We start from the raw sequence: 17879 nt of genomic DNA on the forward strand, positions 1-17879 counted from the left end.
TTCTAAGTTACATAACCAAAGAGAATTGACAGTAGGGACTTGAACAGATATTTTCACACCAATGTTCATAGTGGCATTACACACAATCACCAAAAGATGGAAGCAACGCAAGTGTCCATCAACCAATGAATGGATAAACAAAATGTGACATATACATGCAATGCAATTTAGCATTTTTCATTGTTTTTAGCAGAAATATTCTTCAGCTGCAAAAAGGAATGAATTCCTTATACATGCAACAACATGGATGAACCTTGAAGACATCATGTTGAGTGAAATAAGCCAGACACAAAAGGACAAATATTGTATGATCTCACTGATAAGAAATGATCAGAATAAACAAACTCATTGAGTCAGAATCTAGAATATAGATTACCAGGGGACAGGGTGGGAGTAGCAATAGGGAGTTAAGGCTTAAAATGTACAGAGTTTCTATTTCAGACGATGGTAAGCTTTGATAATGGATAGTTGTGATGGTAGCACAACATTGTGAACATAATTAATACTGAATTACATATTTGTGGTTACAAGAGAAATTTTAATATACATATATGTTACTAGAATAAAAATTAGAAAAAAAAATTCTATTGAACTGCAACACCAACAGTGAATCCTAAGTTATACCATGGACTATAGTTAATAGTACAATTATAAACATGTGCCTGCATCAATTGTTAACAAATGTACCACGCCAATGCAAGGTGTTAATAACAGGATAGTATATGAAAACCTATATTTTACGTATGATTGTTCTATAAACCCACAATCTCTCTAATAAAAAAAAAAGTAACTTTGTAAGGAAAAACAGGACTTATTGAGAAAAATTTTAAGAAAGGAAAAAAATGTATCCAGGCTCACAGCTCTCCCATTCAACATGCTGAAAAATGAAATACAGAAACACTGCCTGGAGTTCTAGTTCTGTTAAAAGGCTGTGTTACTCAGGTACCTTTTCCGCTAGAAACAATGAAAAATGCTAAATAAAATATTTTAAGTCACTTTAAAATATAATAAAATAATGAGCAATAAAAAACAGAATAAAATGGAAAAAATAATTTAAAATATCCTTACACACAAGGCCTGAGAAGACAGTAGGGAACTACCAAACTAAATTATGGGGAGAAGCCTTAACTCAGAGTGGCCTGTGAAATACTGGGCTACCAAAGCTGCTTTGGTGCTGATGCCATTTGCCAGAAATTAAACAAAAAACACATATACATGGTGAGATGAGTCTGAAGTCTTCACAGACATGGCATAAAAGCCAAGGCCTGACCTCCTCAAGGTGTGGGGTCTTATTGGAGACCCTCCCCATATCACACTGGGAGCTATATGGGCAGTGCAAGGTGAGCCAGCATCAAAATAACCTCTCTTTCCTCCAGCCCTAGGAGATGTAGTGGAGGGAGATATGGCACTGGCAGAGGAGAGGAAAAAGGAAAGAGAAGTCTCTGAGAAGTTTTGGCTCCAGAATGGCCTCTGCTCAGACTTGCTTCCTGGGTCCTCACAGCCTAGGATGCCAGGTAAAATCAAGCCGTGATCTTGGTGGCCTCCACCACCTGGCAGACACAACTGTAAAACCCCTTCAACTGGGTGGTGGGTATATGGGTTTCAGCAGATATGTTTTATACTCTTTTATGTGTTGTTATATTTCACAATTTTAAAAAGTTTTTTAAAAAAATTGGTCTTGACCCAGAACATTTTGGCACCTTTAGGGCAATGAGCAGAAAAATTAAACCCAGAGAAGTTATCAGTTAGTTGCCTAGTAGAGCAGATGATGGAAAGTGGCCAACATGGCCAGCCCTTCCTCCAGCGGCATGCCTGCGCAGGGACTCTGCTGCTAGGGAGGGGCCATGTGTACGCTGAGTATTTTGGAGAAAGCTGCCCACACGGTTCGTCTGAGAACAAGATGGACACCCTCTGCGGTCAGGCTAGGGACCAAGTGTTCAGCTGGAGGTGGAGTCTGAGGGCTACTCCAAAGGCACAACGTACACTAAAGGGACACTAGAAGATAGGCCAGCTCTTCTCTGTTTCCTCCTATGGAAGGAGAGGGAAAGGAAGCAGGATCTTAAGTTCCTGACACTGAGCAGTGTCAAGCATGGGAATGGATCAACCATTGGAGTTTGTGAAATGACCTTTTCTGGAGTCTTAATAAGAGTGTGGGTTTTCTCATTGCTTCAGAACAGCAGCTCGCTCGCTCTCCCTCACTTTCTCCACCTCTCCTCCTCTCTCACTCACAACACACTCATACACATACCCACACTTACACAAAATATGCACTCATACACACTCACACTTTCACTCCTATACACACATATTATAACCACCTGGATGAACTTTTGATACTAGACTCATGTTAAAAACGGAGAGAAAATGCACAATGCTGGTGGTTAGGAAAGATCCCAGAAATTGGCAGGAGGGGAAAATTGAGAAGGGTTTTCCTTTCCCTATAGTCTATCCCCTAGGATCCCAGGCTTCCTGTCATTTTGCTAAGTCTCCCCAGGCAGTAGGTGGTAAAAATAACATTTGACCCTCAGAAACCACTTGTGGAGGCCCACCCCCACCCACAGGCGCAAACCTCACCTCATGAGTCCTCTTGTGGGTCACCTTCACCATGACCTCCTTTTGTAGGTCGTAGCCCCTGGAATCTGATGATGCTAAATTCTTCACTTTCAATTCCATTTTAAGTCCCTGGGAAAGGAAACATTTCTCACCAAATAATCCTACAATCCAATATTTATCAGCCCATACCATCTCTGCAATTTCTTTTTCATTCTCCCTACACTCAGCAATGATTCAGACTTTCTAAAAAATAGATGGCCCAATGCTTACTCCTCGGAATTCCAAATGAGAGAAATGATTCAAGACCAGAATGTCTCAACAATATCCTGGAACTAACACTTGGATATTTATCAAAGTGACTGAGTCCCTTAAAAGTTTCCTGCCGGTCTTTTCCTGTGTCACCAGGGAGCTAGCCCCAGCCCAGTCTCCAGGTATAGGAGACATCGGGGTCTAGGAACCAGGACCAGAGAGGCCCTTTTGGTGAATAACCTGAGGTGGGGGTGGCTGTGGCCTGCAAATGTTGCACCTGTGGGGCACAGGTGGAAGGAAGGGCAATTGGAGCTGGACCAGGAAGGTCTGGGCTTTTCCAAGGATCTGCTGCGAGCTTCCCGCAGATCTCAGGCAAATCCTCTCACTTCTCTGGGCTCTGCATTTTCATCCACACGCAAAGCCAGTTTGGGGCAGTGGGAGTGAGAGAGGTGTTGAACCTCTTCTCCAAGGTCCTTTCTGGATATGCCATTGTGTGACTTTCTGGTTCTTGATAAATTACCTTCTTTAGCTCTTTACTGATTTGATTTGCTTCTGCTACCAGTGGCATCAGTTTGATATAATCCTGGAACACAACCAGGACACTGGGGCCTGCTTTCCCATCTCCGTTGTTCACAGCACCTGTAGAAAATAAATCAGAATGAAAATGAGAGTTGGTCACTTGTTCTATGATACTTTTCAGCCATGAATAAATTTGTATGTTCATTCGTTCATTCATTCAGTTGTTCACTCAATTGGTCATCAAATCCCCACTGAACCAAAAGGTGCACGGATTGAGACAAGGTGATGATATGGCCCTCGACCTCAAAATATTCACAAACTGTGTCATGCTTTCCAGTTTCAAAACCATTTTCTCAACCCACAACAATACTGGCAAAAGGACACAAAAAGGTGCAGTGTGCCCAAGGAATGTATTGTGTAGCATTCCAATATTGAAAAATTGGAAGCTTACTACTGGGGGAATGATTAAATAAACTTTCTTCTATCCATAGCACATGATCCTATGGGGGCCTTTAGAAAGAGAGAGAAAAATTCATATGCACTGGCTTTCAAAGATGGTCATAATAGGTTAAGTGAAATTGCAGAATTATATGGAGCATATGATCTCATTTTTACTTTTAAATGTATAAATTTATATAATTCATACAGAGAAGTCTGGAAGGATATCCATCAAGAAAATAAATAGCAGTTGCTGCTGGGGAGATAGGCAGGGAAAGGGTTCAAAGGATTTTTTTCTGTACTATCTGCTTTTTAAAAACACTAGCATGTGATTAAAAAAAATTATCCATGGGACAAAAACAAAAACAAAAAGCTAAATAAGTGGGGGAAAAGAAGACACTGGCTTTTACTCAAGTAGTCACGCATTTCAACCCATGGACGTTGGTGGCACCTCCAGTGAGAACTGGCTCTCCGCCTCTAGATCTCACACTTAGTCTCGGGGTCCTTGACCCAAGGTGGTTCTAGACTGTGGGAGGAATGGGGGGAGGCAGATCGGGTTGGTTAGAAAGAAGGTCTGGAGGTTTTTCTTGAAGCTGCTGTCAGCACAGCAAACAACCTGGTTTGACATCTACTGAATTTGGTGTGGCTTCTTGGAGATCTCGACAGAACCCAGGTCAGCAGTGGCCTACTTCTTGTCAGGAACTCTCAACTCTTCAGGGACTCCTTGCCATGGGTTAAGGGCAGCCCGTGGCTCTGAGGCCTGACCCTTGGAGCCACCCATGTGGCTTCCCTGTTGAGGGCCCCAAAGTCTTCACTAGGTTCCCAGCCCGTGATCCTGGCCTGCAGCTTGCTCGACTTCCTGCACACACCAGCTCTGAGCTAGAAGGCAGGTATGCAATCAACCCTTGTGAATAAATGCATAAATAGATGGATTACCCAGACTCAGAACTATAGAATTTTACTTGTTTTTGATTAGGAACTTTAGCAGAAGATGAGCAGGGAGGTGAATTTCAAATCAATTTATTTTGCTAAAATACTGAGAGAAAAAAAAAAAATGGTCTAAAGAAAAGGGAGGAACTATTTGGCATGTATGTGCGTTTATCCCACTGCACATAACCCATGGTTTTATCAAGGCAAGTTCACATAGAGTTTGTGTATTGAGAAAAGCATGAGTGATGGTACCTGTGAGGGGCCCCTCCTGGGAAGCCCAGCATATCACAGAGTGGGGACCAGCCCCACCGTGTGATGGGGGAGCCCTTGTGTGGCAGCTACCCTGAGTGAAGTGTCAGGGCCTGGGGATAGGAAGTGGGAGAAGGGGGTCAAAAGCATCTATCTGAGGCATAGGCAGAGATGGGCAAAGGAGATGTCAGAGTTTTTGAATGCTCTTATGGACAAAAAATCCCAGATTATTGCTGGGGAATGGAGGATGGGTTGAGAGGAGAAGGGAGACATCTTTGACTCAGAAACCCTGAGTTGTAAATTCTTCCAGGCAGAGCTTGGATTTTGTTCATTCCTGTACCTACAGTTCAAAGCAGGCTCCCAATCAGTGTCCTTATTTGTTGGGCAACAGCTTCTTTAGGCCCAGGAACCACCTGGGTGGGGTTAGAAGGTGAATGAGGAGCACAGACTCCTGGCCTGCCCTGGCCTGGGAGAAACGTGCTGTCCAGGGCAGGGTGCGCTCACACAGAGCAGAGAGGGGATATGCTCATGTTTAGCCTTTGATCATGCACAAGTGCACAACTAAGCTTCTGTGGGAGGAATGATTTGGTTAATCTCATTCCTTCATTCAACAAATATTTATTGAGGACCCACCATTGCAAAGCAGTGTTACCAGCCTCTGGGGATTCAGAACTGAACAAGCTCCATGTCCTCTCCATGACAGTAGGACACTGCTTGGTTCACTGCTGTACTCCCCAGGCTTACAACTCTACCTGGCACATAGTAGGAGCTCAGTAAATACTTGTTGAATGGAAGGAGATATAAATTAATGGAAGAATAATAGAAAAAAAATTATCTTGGAGCTTACATTTTCATGTGGATAAACAGATAATAAATAAATTAATAAACCAACAAGATAATTAAAATTTGTGATAAATGCTATGAAGAAAATACAGTTAATTGAGAAACAATAACTAGACGAAGTCAAGAGAAGGGAAGATCTATCTGAAGAGGTAACATTTGAGCTGAGAGCTGGATGATGAGAATGAGCCAAAGATGCAAAGAAATATAGGCTGCAAGTGCAGAGATCCTGAGGCAGAAAAAGACTTGGTGTGTTTGAGGAGTAGAAAGGAGACCAGCAAGGATCAAAGTGAGATGAGAAGAAAGTAGTGTAAGAAGAGATTGAAGAGAAAGCATGTGGTAGATCATATAGGACCTTCAGGGCCAGGATAAGGAGTGTGAATTTTATTTTAGGAGCAGTAAGAAGGCAATGAACTAAAGCAGAGGCTAAGCCTATAGATAATTATGCTTAAGAGTCACCCCCAGAGAGCCTCTTTTGTTGCTCAGATGTGGCCTCTCTCTCTAAACCAACTTGGCAGGAACCCCAAAGATTGTCCACGGCCAGCAGAATCCTAGAACCCGGGGCGGGGTGGGGGGGTATGCAAGCCTTCTAGCCAATGCCTTGATTTGGACATCTGGCCTCTACAACTGAGGAAGATGTTTTCAGTGAATCCAATTTTCTCAAGCTACCTGCATTGCTTTATTTGAAGATCTCCAAAAGAAACAGCAAATGTCAAAGAAACCATCAAAAGTCATAGCCCATGGAAGAAGAGACCATGAAAAACCCTGATTGAATCTGCAAATGCAATCGAATCAGAAACACAAGGATTAACTTCTTAGCAAAACAACCCAGTTCTTTTAGAGATAAGCCCTAGAAGCTTTGCTTTATGTCACTGACACTAGCAATGAGAAGAGTGAGAGAGGATCAATGGAATGAAGTGCTAAAAAGAGGAAACTGTCTCTTGTCTTTATAATTCCTGGGCATCTTCACTCATATTAAGACATTTCTTTTGGAGAATATGGACTGTGGGAAGTTAAACACTGTCACTCAAGAAGATCAATCTCTTTGACTCAGACATATGATACCTTAGATTTTTCTAAATAAGCTAGACACATTAGCTGAGACTTATCTTAAAACCACTAGCAAGTGACAAGGTGATACTGACAGCAAATTTTTAAAAATCTTTATATAGTATAAGGAAGACACTTGTTTTAAAATCATGCTCTTTAACTCCCCTACGGTGTTACAGAGATTAATGAGTCATGTTACAGCTGCTTTCACTCACAAAATGAATGTCTCTATGTAGACAACTGGGGCAGCAGCTTTTTTTTTTTTTAGGTGAGACTCAGAAGTGATTAACAGAATAAGAAAATTAGATGTTACCCATATACGGCCAAAGACCCAACTACATTTCTCAGACTCTTAAGCATAGGTAAACTGTAAACTTATATTATTAAGATGTTAAGCAATTAAGCAAAATGTCACCATTTTTTGATGTAACAAAGTCCTAATTTTTCTAATCATGTATGTCTTTCAGCTAGTCAATAGAAAATACCATGTATTATGTACATCTGTAGCTATTCTATTTATTTATTTAGTTGCTGAGGTAGATTGAATTATGTACTCCAATTTAGACATGGTCTTAATCTTAATCCACATTCCTGTGGATGTGAACCCATTGTAGAGATAATTTCTTGTAGATGTTATTTTTAATTATGCTGCGGCCCAAATGAATGAGATTGGGTCTTAATCCAGATTACTAGAGTTCTTTATCAAAGAAGAAATTCAGAGAAAGCCATGGGGAGGAGCTGGAAGCCAGAAGTCAGCAAGAACACAGAAGAAAAAGGAGAGGACATTGCTGTGTAAAGGGAAACCAAGGATTTAAGGATTGCCAGCCAGCCAGAATGCTATCAATCTCAGGAGGAAACAAACCTTCAGCCAATGCCTTGATTTGGACTTCTGGTCTCTGAAATCATGAGCCAACAAATTCCTGTTGCTTAAGCCTGCTCGAGAGACAGAGAGAGAGAGAGAGAGAGAGAGAGAGAGAGAGAGAGAGAGAGAGAGAGAGAGGGAGAGAGAGAGGGAGAGAGGGAGAGAGAGAACAAGAGAAATGTGGCAGTGGCTAGAGGAGGATGTAGGTCAAGGCAGGGTTTTTGTTTGTTTTTATGATGGAGGATACTGTAGCATGTCTGCCTGTGACAGGAATGATCCATGGAGAGCATCTGATGATACAGGAAACAGAGAGGACTCTTTAGGAGCAAATGCTTAAGAAGATGAGAGGGGATGGAATCTAGAGGACGACTAGAGGGCTGGCCTTTTGATAGGAGTGGAGACGCTTCCCACAACAGGGGAGGAGGCAATGCAGGTGGGTTTATAGATAAAATAAGCCCATTTTACTATGGAGAAATATGGGGCATATATATTTCACTGAAAGTTTCCCCACCAAGGGAAGACTAGAAAAAGCCCTGTGGTGTTGAGCTGGAATTGGAAGTATCAGTATGAATTTAAGGTTTTATAGATTTCTTTAGTGGAGTAAAATAGTATTTATAAATCAAGAGCTGGTGCTAGGTATGTTCATCGATCTGTGTGTGTATAATCTATCTTCATAACAAAGCAAACATAGTGATGTGTTAAAACTTGGAAATCTGAGTGAAATGTATATGAGAGTTCTACATACTACTCTTGAAACTTTTCTGTAAGTTTCAAGAAATTATTTCAAAATTAATAATTACTCACAAAATATTTCCTTGCCACAGCAACAGGTTCCAGGGAACTAGGACAATATGTGTGAGCACTGAGGACAGGCTGGCTGACAACTGCTGATTTCCTGCCCAAGATGCAGTGGAAACTGTGCCTATGAGAGGGCCACATGATGACCAGAAATAAAAGGGTTCAAGTGCAAAGAGAAGTTCTCAAGAAAAATTACCCAAGACATGACCATAAGGCAAAAGGATGGCTGTCCTTTTAATGTCCCACCAGAGCCTGGTATACACATAGTGTTCAGTCCTCGAACATTCTGTAGTTGACCTCCTACTCACTACTGATTAAGGCCCAGCCTCTGAGAGGTTAATTGGGAGAAGATTGGCAAATTACAATCATCTGTTTCCAGTAGATGACTGCCCGGTAGGCCAACCTTATTTCATCATTCCTTCTTCCATCTGCTGTATACAATAGTCCCTTCTACACTCCTTGGAACCATCTTCACCCAAATTAATGAGGGGTCCAGATTAGTGAGTTAAACAAATCTTCGACATGTGCTCAGTATAGATTTGGATGGAAATCGTATTTTAACTTTCTAAAACTAGTAGTTTGACACAGTAAAAGATGATTTCCTTAAGAAAAGCGAAGAGGCACAGCGGAAGCAGTTGCTTTCAGATCAGCACGTGGAAAATGCCGGAAGCCAGGGCCCAGGGCCACTCACAGAGCTTGTCCACGCTCACCCCCTCCACGGCTGCTTGCTCCAGCTGGAAGAAGTCGTAATCGAATCTGCTCACATCCTCACAGCCTCGCTCTGAGGGAAACCCGATGTAGAGGTAGGCACTGTTGGATCCCAAAATAACGCGATCCTGGGGAGGAATGATACTCAGACATAGGAGGATGCTGCCCTCCCAGCGGCTCCGGAGGCGACAGGGGTGAAGGCAGCCTCACGCCAGCGAGAAGCTGAGGCCTTGTGCCCAGCCCAGCCTTGCTGAAAGATCTAAGAAACGTTCTTCCTGCACAAATCCCCCCAAACAGGGAAGAGATCCATAAATGAGGAGGCAAGGAGGCGGCCTCTTCCTTTTGCATGAATGCTTCATGTATTTCCTCATTTATTCAACAACACTGAGCACTGACTATTAGGCACTGGGTGGCAAGTAAACAGACCCAATCCCCTCTCTCAAGGATTTTATGAAATACTGTGTAATTACCAACTGGAAAATGCTGGGAAGGAATAGGTTTTTCCACAGCGTGTACAAGGGGCCTCCTTTAGATCTCCACTCTGAAGATGTAATCTTTAAATTGAGACTTCAAAAGGTTTGGTAAGGCAGCAAAGGCTGCTGCTGAAGAAAGCCTGGGAGTTTGGGGCACCTAAGAAAGGTTGGTGTGATTAGGGGGAGTGCTTCAGGGCAGTGATGCCAGGGGAAGCTGGAGGCCAGCAGGCAGATCACTCGCAGATGCTACAGGCCATGGTTGGGAGGGAGGTCACTGAAGGAATTTTAGAAGGGGAGTGAATTTCTAAAAGGTTCTCTGCAGCTACAGAGTGGAGAAGGGACTGGAGCTGGTGAGAGAGCTGCAGGAAGGCTGTTTACAAGCCACAGTGGTGGTGGGGCTAGGACTCGTGTGGTAGGAAGAGATGAAGGAGACTGATGCTTGCCAGGTGTTGTGGAGTCCCTCTCAAAGACAGGGCTTTTAAATCTGAAATGTCATACAATGTTAGAGCAGGAAGGGATCTTGGAAGTCGTCTAGTTCACCCATCTTTGTTTATAGGTAAGTTCTGAGAAGTGAAGTGACTTACCCAAGAACACACAGTGAGTTAATAGCAGGTCTCCTGGCTCTGACAGCTGTGCTCTCCTCGTTGCCTGGATGTGAGGAAGAGGCCATGATAATATCACAGCACCAGAGCAGATGACCCCGACACCAGTGAGCACCCAGCTCTAACCAGCCCTTGCTACAGGCCCTACATGGGCCATCTCTTAAGAACCTCCTCTCCTGAACACTCAGATAGGATTTATGAACTTCAGTGGCCCCGCAGGAGAGTTTACCAAGTGCTGCAGCTTTGTCTTTGCCGTGGTCAGCACCCCATTTACAACAACCTTGCAATTGTTGTGTGGAGTTACTGTCACTTTACCATCCACATTTGTGAAGGAAGCATGTTTATCTGAAATTCTGAAAAGACAGAAAAGCTTGTCTAAATGACCAAATAAGTGGTGATGTTAGTGAACAGTTTAGGCAGTTCTTTCTCTTTTGCAAAATAAAGCAAGACTACAGTGGTTAAAGAACAGCATGAAGCATCTGTTGGGGACTTCCTGTGTGCCGTGGCTCACAGTGAATAGAGGTAGAAAAGCAGAAGGTACAGGAGCCTGCCCTTAAGGGGCACAGAGAGTTGGGAGACAATGAAGCAACTTCATTAATGGAACAAATACCAACTTAGGGCCTGTAGCTGGAAGATGCCAGGAGACCCAGAGATAATAGCTAGTCTTCAAAACTCGTAGTCCAATGGGATTGGGTGGTGGGGAAAATAAAAGCCACAATGTTAGAGAGTAGAGACTTGGGAGGGTGGCTAAATAATGAGCCTTAAAAAATACAGGTAAGTTTAGTTCTGTTTCTGGGTCTCTAGCTATACAAATTCAGATCTTATCAGTTACAAGATGAGACTGGATGTCAGAGGTGCCAGATTGGCTGCCCCCTAGATGTCATCTGTGTGCTCTGAATGAACGGCTTCCTAACTTAGAATGTTCCTGGACTCCCTGGCTGTCATGGAATTTTCCATGTGACACACATCCATCCACATCCCTTGTTTGTATGGACCCAGGGGTCCTGTGGGAAAGGTTTTAATCTCAGATCATTATTGGAGCTCAGCCATTTACAGACTGGTGTGTTGGACTCAGGGTCTCCACAGGAAGTGGTCTGGAAAGTGGGATGTGGGGAATTACCAGGGGAGAAGTCTGAGAGGAAGGTCCTGGAGGCTGCGCCAAGCATCCCCTCACTCAGCACTGTCCCTTTCCCACCCGCTTCCACAAGGGCCTGTGGGCTTTGGCTTGGAGAGGGCTGGGATATACATGGGTTGAGGGGGAGACTGGTCAGTAGGGCCTCCTTCTGGAATTGCTGATCGTGTCTGCCGGCTGGACAGTGGTCCTGGAAGGAGGAGAGAGAACCTAAAGCAGTGTCCTCTCAAGCAGAGAGGTTACAGGGCTGGGGAAACAGCTCTGTTTTTATGAAATCTGCCATAAGGTTTCATAGGAACTCCTGTAGGGAACTCTTGAGGGAGTCCTTGGGGAGGGGGAGCACCTCCAAGTTCTGAGCTTTCTGCTAATCTGTCAGCGAGGACTCCAAGCACAGAGATCAGAGGATGCCTTTTCAAAGCTTTTAGTGGTGAGTCCCTGAAAGACAAGGGCCACCCGTGGTGGGCTGATCTTTTTAATGCTCCATGTACTGGCCAGACCTACTTGTATTTATTTGAGAAGAACTGTCATACAGTATAGCACTCACTTTCCCTTTTCTCCTAAAATTAGAACCAAGAAAACATAACACGATCACAGCAAAATAGATTTCAGTTAGAGAGAGAAAGCACTTCCCCAAAGCTTTGTTAGAGCTGTCATTGAAGAAGGTCAGGTAATCTTCTTGCTCTCAGTTGTCCAGAAAGATCTGTGGACTGGCCTGATAATATGACTTTTGAGAATCTCCTCTGGATTCAGTAGTCATGATTTTCTAATGCTGGACAAAGATGCTGAATCACATACACTTACCCCAAACCTTGAAGAGTGATAGCATTCGAAGCACAGCGACCAGCATCATATGAACCTGAAAAGAATTAGAACTTATTTTCAAAGTTTTTCAGGGTTTATCCTTAATAAGTTAACATGTCTGGTATTCTGGAATCGACATTTAATCTCCAGTAGGATCATGTGAAGGGATTTCCCTTTTGGATTTTCAATCATAATGACTTGGACATCAAATTACATTTGGGATCGGTTTCACTTTCTGCCTTATTTCGTGGGACTCCAAACTTTTTAAAGGTCTACCTTCTTCATGGGAATTCTAGAGGAATTATTGTTGAGTGTAGGCCTTGGGAGATACATTTAAGACTGGTTCCAAGGGAAGTGCCAGTCTTTAAAGCTCTGTCTATTGACTGATCCTGTGGAAAGTGGCTCTTTCGGCTGGGGCTGGCCCTCTCCTCCCACCCACACCGCTATCCTTTGACATCCCACTCCTGTCCTGGGTGCTTAGTGGTTAGAGTGAGGCGAGCCAGATGTCACTACAATACTGGGTGTCGGATTCTAGTGGGCTCAGTATTCAATTACATCAAGAAGCAATTTCAAGGACTGATTGTTCCTCCCAAACCACAAAAATGTGGTAATAAGAAAATGCCCATGGGGCTTAAGTATGAACTTTGAGAACGAGTAAATGAAAAGTACCAGCTTGAATGAAGTACTTGAGAACTCCAGTGAGCTGTGGGTCCTTGTTGACGTTGAGAAGGTAAGGGGATGTTTTCATCATCTGTCGCTCCTGAAGGAGAAAGAGAGATGGTGCTCTTCACCAGACAGGGTCAGCTTACTCAAGAGAACAGTGCTCCTTTCCTATCACCAAAGCCATTTTTCATCAAGTCATTTGTGCATCTTATCAAACAGACTGATAAAGCAAACCCAGAGGACAAAAGCTGAGTGGGGCTGGGGGGCATCACTGTTAGGGAGGGTGAGACCCTTCGGGCAGGTCTACTCTCCAGGGCCTGAACGTATCTGGACAGCACTATCCCTAGGCACAGTCAGTTTCTGGCCCTGTCCTCTCCAGCTGTCCTGCCATTGCCCCCTTCTACCTTCACATCTACCTTTACCATTTTCTTCAGACCCCTGGAGTCCTCAGGCTCCCTGTCCCCAATTCTCCTGATACCCCAGTTTGGTGCCCCACCTGGGTAATCCTTCCCTGGGTCTCCATTAAACTTGTCACTCCATCTCATTCTCCTGCTGGCTAGCTAATTTGATAACCAGATGTTGATGGCGAAAAACAGCAAGCTGGATTACCCCCTCCTGGTTACCTAAATTCATTTTATTCTTTAATACAAATATTAACTGGCTTTGTGCTTATAGAGGATTGGTAGGCAAACAGAACTGGTGTAAACTATGCAGGCAAGAGAAAAACTTTTAAATCTTGAAAATCCTTCTGGTAAAGAGTAAAAAGGATGAAAATTCTTCCAATTGTTACTGTTCATGCAGAACACAAAATCCTGTGTTTCTGCTCTTTGAATCTGACTTGACCCTTGCAGCTAAGAGTTTCAAACCCAGCCACCCCTTATACAGAATGTTACTTTAATAGTGCTTCCTGCTGTTGGGTGTGTCCTGTGTTACACCCATACCTTTAGAATCCTTAGACCCAAACTTGATCTGGTTTCCTGATGCTTTAGACCCCTGCCCCTCCCACCGCCCAAGTCCCACATCTACTCTAGGCTTCTTGAACCTGCCAAAATTCAGACTTAATCTCTCCCACCACTCCCAAGAGATTCCAGATCTGGTCCATGACCATGGGATTTGTCCAGAGCCTCACAGCTTCTGGAAATAAGGTGGGGTGTGGGCAGAAGAGAGGACTTCTCCCTCACCCATGTGACAAATTCAATCATAGCTCATTTACTATCTGAGATTGGCAGTGAATGGCAGGAAAGACACCGTAGTTCATGGTCACACCATACAATCCCCAGAAGACAGCTCACATTCCCTCAAATTCTCCCCAAACTCTAATTATCAATGGCTTTGAATTTGATCCTCAGCCCACTTGTCAATATACACCAATGCTCCACTGCCTCCTTCCCTTTCATGCCCTGCCCCCACTGTCCCCCAACACTGGCAATAATATTGTATTTTATGTCACATATCACATTTTACATAGTGCACAGTTACTAAAAAAAACCTCCCAGAATTGCCCACCTGACCACAGCACAGTCAGCAGCGTGTGCTGGGTAGGAGGGAAGGGGGTCTGCCCCTGAGGGTGGAGGCAGTGGAGCTCACCTGGGTAAGGGCCATGCACCGCTGCTCCCATTCTTGGCGCACTTGCTCCAGCTGGTGTGCCCAGGTCATCTGACCCGTACGAGTCCCAAACAGGTTTTCTGCCAAGAAACACACTGTCTGCTCTGAAAGGCGGGAGATATCGTAAGTGATATGTCAGCAGTGTTGAAAGTGAGGCACAAAATAACAAGAAGTCGTCTCGACTCAGTTCTCAGTCAAAACACAGATTCTTAGTAGGAGTGGGAAACTGAACTACATCTATGTGTGAAGAAATCACTTTATAAGTCCTACAAGTAGCATCACCTTCTAATTCATAAGAAATTAGAGCAAGAAGGTCCTTTAAAGGGAGGCACTAGGCTCAATGTATTCTTTTATTCATGTAGGCACATGAAAGTATTTCATTTCATACCATCATAACAAGGAATTACCATAAGACCAGGGATTTCAGGAAGAATCACATATTTATCTCGCATTATTTTTAAAACATTCTGTGTCCTTGCCTATAAACAATGAAAATTACATACTATATTTTGGTCAACATCCAACTCGTCATGTTAGTTGGCAACTAGCCAGAGCCAAGCAAGGCCCAGCTGTGTGCACTCACTCCAACTTAGCAAGTGTTTGCTAAAGCCTTAGTGAGTCCAGACATGGTCTCCATGAACCTGCCCTCTGTCTAAGAAAGGCACCAAGGTGGGGCAGGGGCTAGTGGGGCCAGGTCAGGGTTGGGGTTGGGGTCGTGAGGCCCTTCCCCTGACAGAGAGCCTTCTGGAGCAGGAGGCAGCAAGGGGCCTGAGCTCCGCTGAGATGGGGTTAGTACAAGGAAAGACCATGGAGTTCATGCTCTGTTAAGGAGTATGTTTTGGACCTTTTGAGGTTGTTGTTTTCATGCTGAACACTTTTTTTTTCCACTGATTTTACTTCAGTAGTTTTTTACTTTGCCTTTTTCATCCATCCCATTCTAAATCATCAATGGGCATAAAATTATATATACCTTTATGCTGCAAAAAAAAAAATCTGGGGCCTTAAAGCAGTAGTTCTCACTCTTTACTTGCACATGAGAATCACCTGGGGAACTTAAAAATTGGCTGCTGCCCCCAGGGATTCCAACTCAATCGGCCGGAGTGGATCCTCCACAGCCAGGGTTGAGCCTCATCTAAAAGAGGATGCTGTTGCTGGTGCTTCCTGGGTTTCTGTGAAGCACAGGTTCACAAAGGGTACAAAGCCATCAGCAGAATAAATGTCAGACGGCTACAGCCCAAATCCGATGAGGAAAAAGTAGTCCGGTAGAAACAATGGCCTCAAAACAAAAATAGCAATAAAAAATGACACTAAAATGATCATTTGAAAAGGTCAGGGCATTATTTTTTACAGCTGCATGAAAATCTACATTTCTCTCAAAATAAGAGTTTTGGTTTTTCTTTTTAAAGATTCTAACCCAGTTTTTTTCTCCCCCAGCCCGCTTGGGGACGTGGGGGAGTTCAATTCCTCTCTCCCTCCCTTCACAGATCAGATTGCTTCTTCTTGCCCCTAGCTTGGACTCAGTTTTGACTCCTGACTCAGTTTACCTGTCATTCCAGAATTTCCACATGCAAGCAGCAGTTTGTTCTCTGTCCTCGACTCGCTCATCAGTGTCTAGGTATTCATCACTGCTTTGTTCTGGATCTTTTTTGCCCTTTCATGCACAAAGATGAACCCACTCTCAGTCCCTGTGCCCTGCTGTAGTTGAACAGGCACCACCTGAGCAGAGGCCAGAACCAGGACGTGCTCTGACCTCAGACGGTCAGAGTGGGAACCTTTTTCATGCTCCGGTGACTCAAGATGCCACGTCAGTTTCCTCTAAACCATTAAGACCAAAACTGAGTCAATGACCTCACGGTTCAAATATCTGCAAATCAGCCATGGCAGAGAGCACGGCCCTTGCCGTGAACACACACAGTTAACTGGGCTGGCTCGGATAATTCAAGAATCTGTTCAATCGCTGTTGTTACCTCAAATCATGGAGACTGCCAGCAATTGCTCTGCCATGTACATCAGGCTAGGAGGGATCTGAAAGATTATCTGGTTCACTCCCTTCTAGTGTTGCCAGATAAAATATGAGATGACCCCAAATATTGCATGGGACATATATACACTAAAGGTTTATTTGCTTTTTATCTGAAATTCAAATTTAACTGGGAATTCTGTACTTTTTTTTAAAAGTCCATTTGTAAAACTTTTATTTCACTTCAATCAACTTAATACGTGTTCTTAACAATTATGCTTGAATTGTTCATGAAAATTTCATAAGATATTAAACAAAGCTAGCTATCATCAAGTAACTTCCCTGTTAACTATTTTTACAGCACATGCAAGTTAGGTAAGTATCAAAAAAAATCACAAAAGCAAAAAACCTTAAAAAAGTTCAATACATGGATTTTTTGTTTTACTGCTGTGCTTGATAAACATGAAGTAATGGATATCAAGCAACTCTTTTTTTTTCTTTTGTTATTATTACAGGAAACATCTGTACTCACTGAAGTACATTTTTTTAAACTTTTTGTTTGAAAGAATTTCAAACTTACAGGACAGTTGCAAAATAATACAAACCCATACAGGAAACTCCACCATACCCCCGCCCAGATACCCAGATCCACCAGCTTTTAGCATTTTGCCGCTGTACCAGTTTATATACTATGTCCCCCAGAAAAAGCCATGTTCTTTGATGCAATCTTTTGGGGGCAGAATATTAGTGGGGATTAAGTTGGAACATTGGATTAAGTTGTTTCCATGGAAATGCGCCCCACCCAACTGTGGGTGATGACTCTGATTGGATAATTTCCATGGAGGTGTGGCCCTGCCCATTCAGCGTGGGTCTTGGTTAGTTTACTGGAGGCCTATAAAAGCTCAGACAGAAGGAGCTCAGTGCTGTAGCCAAGAGAGACATTTTGGAGACAGTCATTGAAAGTAGATTTTTGCTAGTCCAGAGTTTGCCTGGGAGAAAGAATCAAGAACACACAGGAGCTGAAAGAGAAGGAGCTCAGTGCTACAGCCAAGAGAGACGGCCATTGACGGCAAACTTTTGCTGACACTTTGCTCCAGAGAAGCTAAGAGAGGACAAAACATCCCAAGAGCAACATTTTGAAGAATACACAGGAGCTGAGAGAGGAGCTGAAACAGAACTCGAGATCAGCAGATACCAGCTATGTGCCTTCCCAGCTAGCAGAGGTTTTCCAGATGCCACTGGCCTTCCTTTGGTGAAGGTATACTTGTGTTGATGCCTTAATTTGGACATTTCATGGCCTTCAGATTGCAAATTTGTAACTAAATAACCCCTCTTTATAAAAGCTAATCCATTTCTTGCATAACAGCAGCATTAACAAATTGGAACAACCTCTGTTGCTCAGATGCGGCCTCTCTGCCTCTAAGCCAACTCGGCAAATGAACTCATT

General features: G+C 43.5%; 1 protein-coding gene across 1 annotated transcript in view; it reads right to left on the reverse strand.

Moving 5' to 3' along the window:
- The window catches only part of LOC119511265 (kinesin-like protein KIF28P), an 84420-nt gene that overhangs the window by 36596 nt on the left and 29945 nt on the right, over positions 1–17879 (reverse strand). The window contains 8 exon segments of the mRNA XM_037805770.1: positions 2575–2682; positions 3323–3441; positions 9180–9324; positions 10501–10624; positions 12205–12259; positions 12874–12964; positions 14455–14576; positions 16017–16123. Coding sequence (XP_037661698.1) covers positions 2575–2682; positions 3323–3441; positions 9180–9324; positions 10501–10624; positions 12205–12259; positions 12874–12964; positions 14455–14576; positions 16017–16123 — 871 coding nt within the window.

This window comes from Choloepus didactylus, chromosome 2, assembly GCF_015220235.1.
Source record: "Choloepus didactylus isolate mChoDid1 chromosome 2, mChoDid1.pri, whole genome shotgun sequence".
Classification (NCBI taxonomy): domain Eukaryota; kingdom Metazoa; phylum Chordata; class Mammalia; order Pilosa; family Megalonychidae; genus Choloepus; species Choloepus didactylus.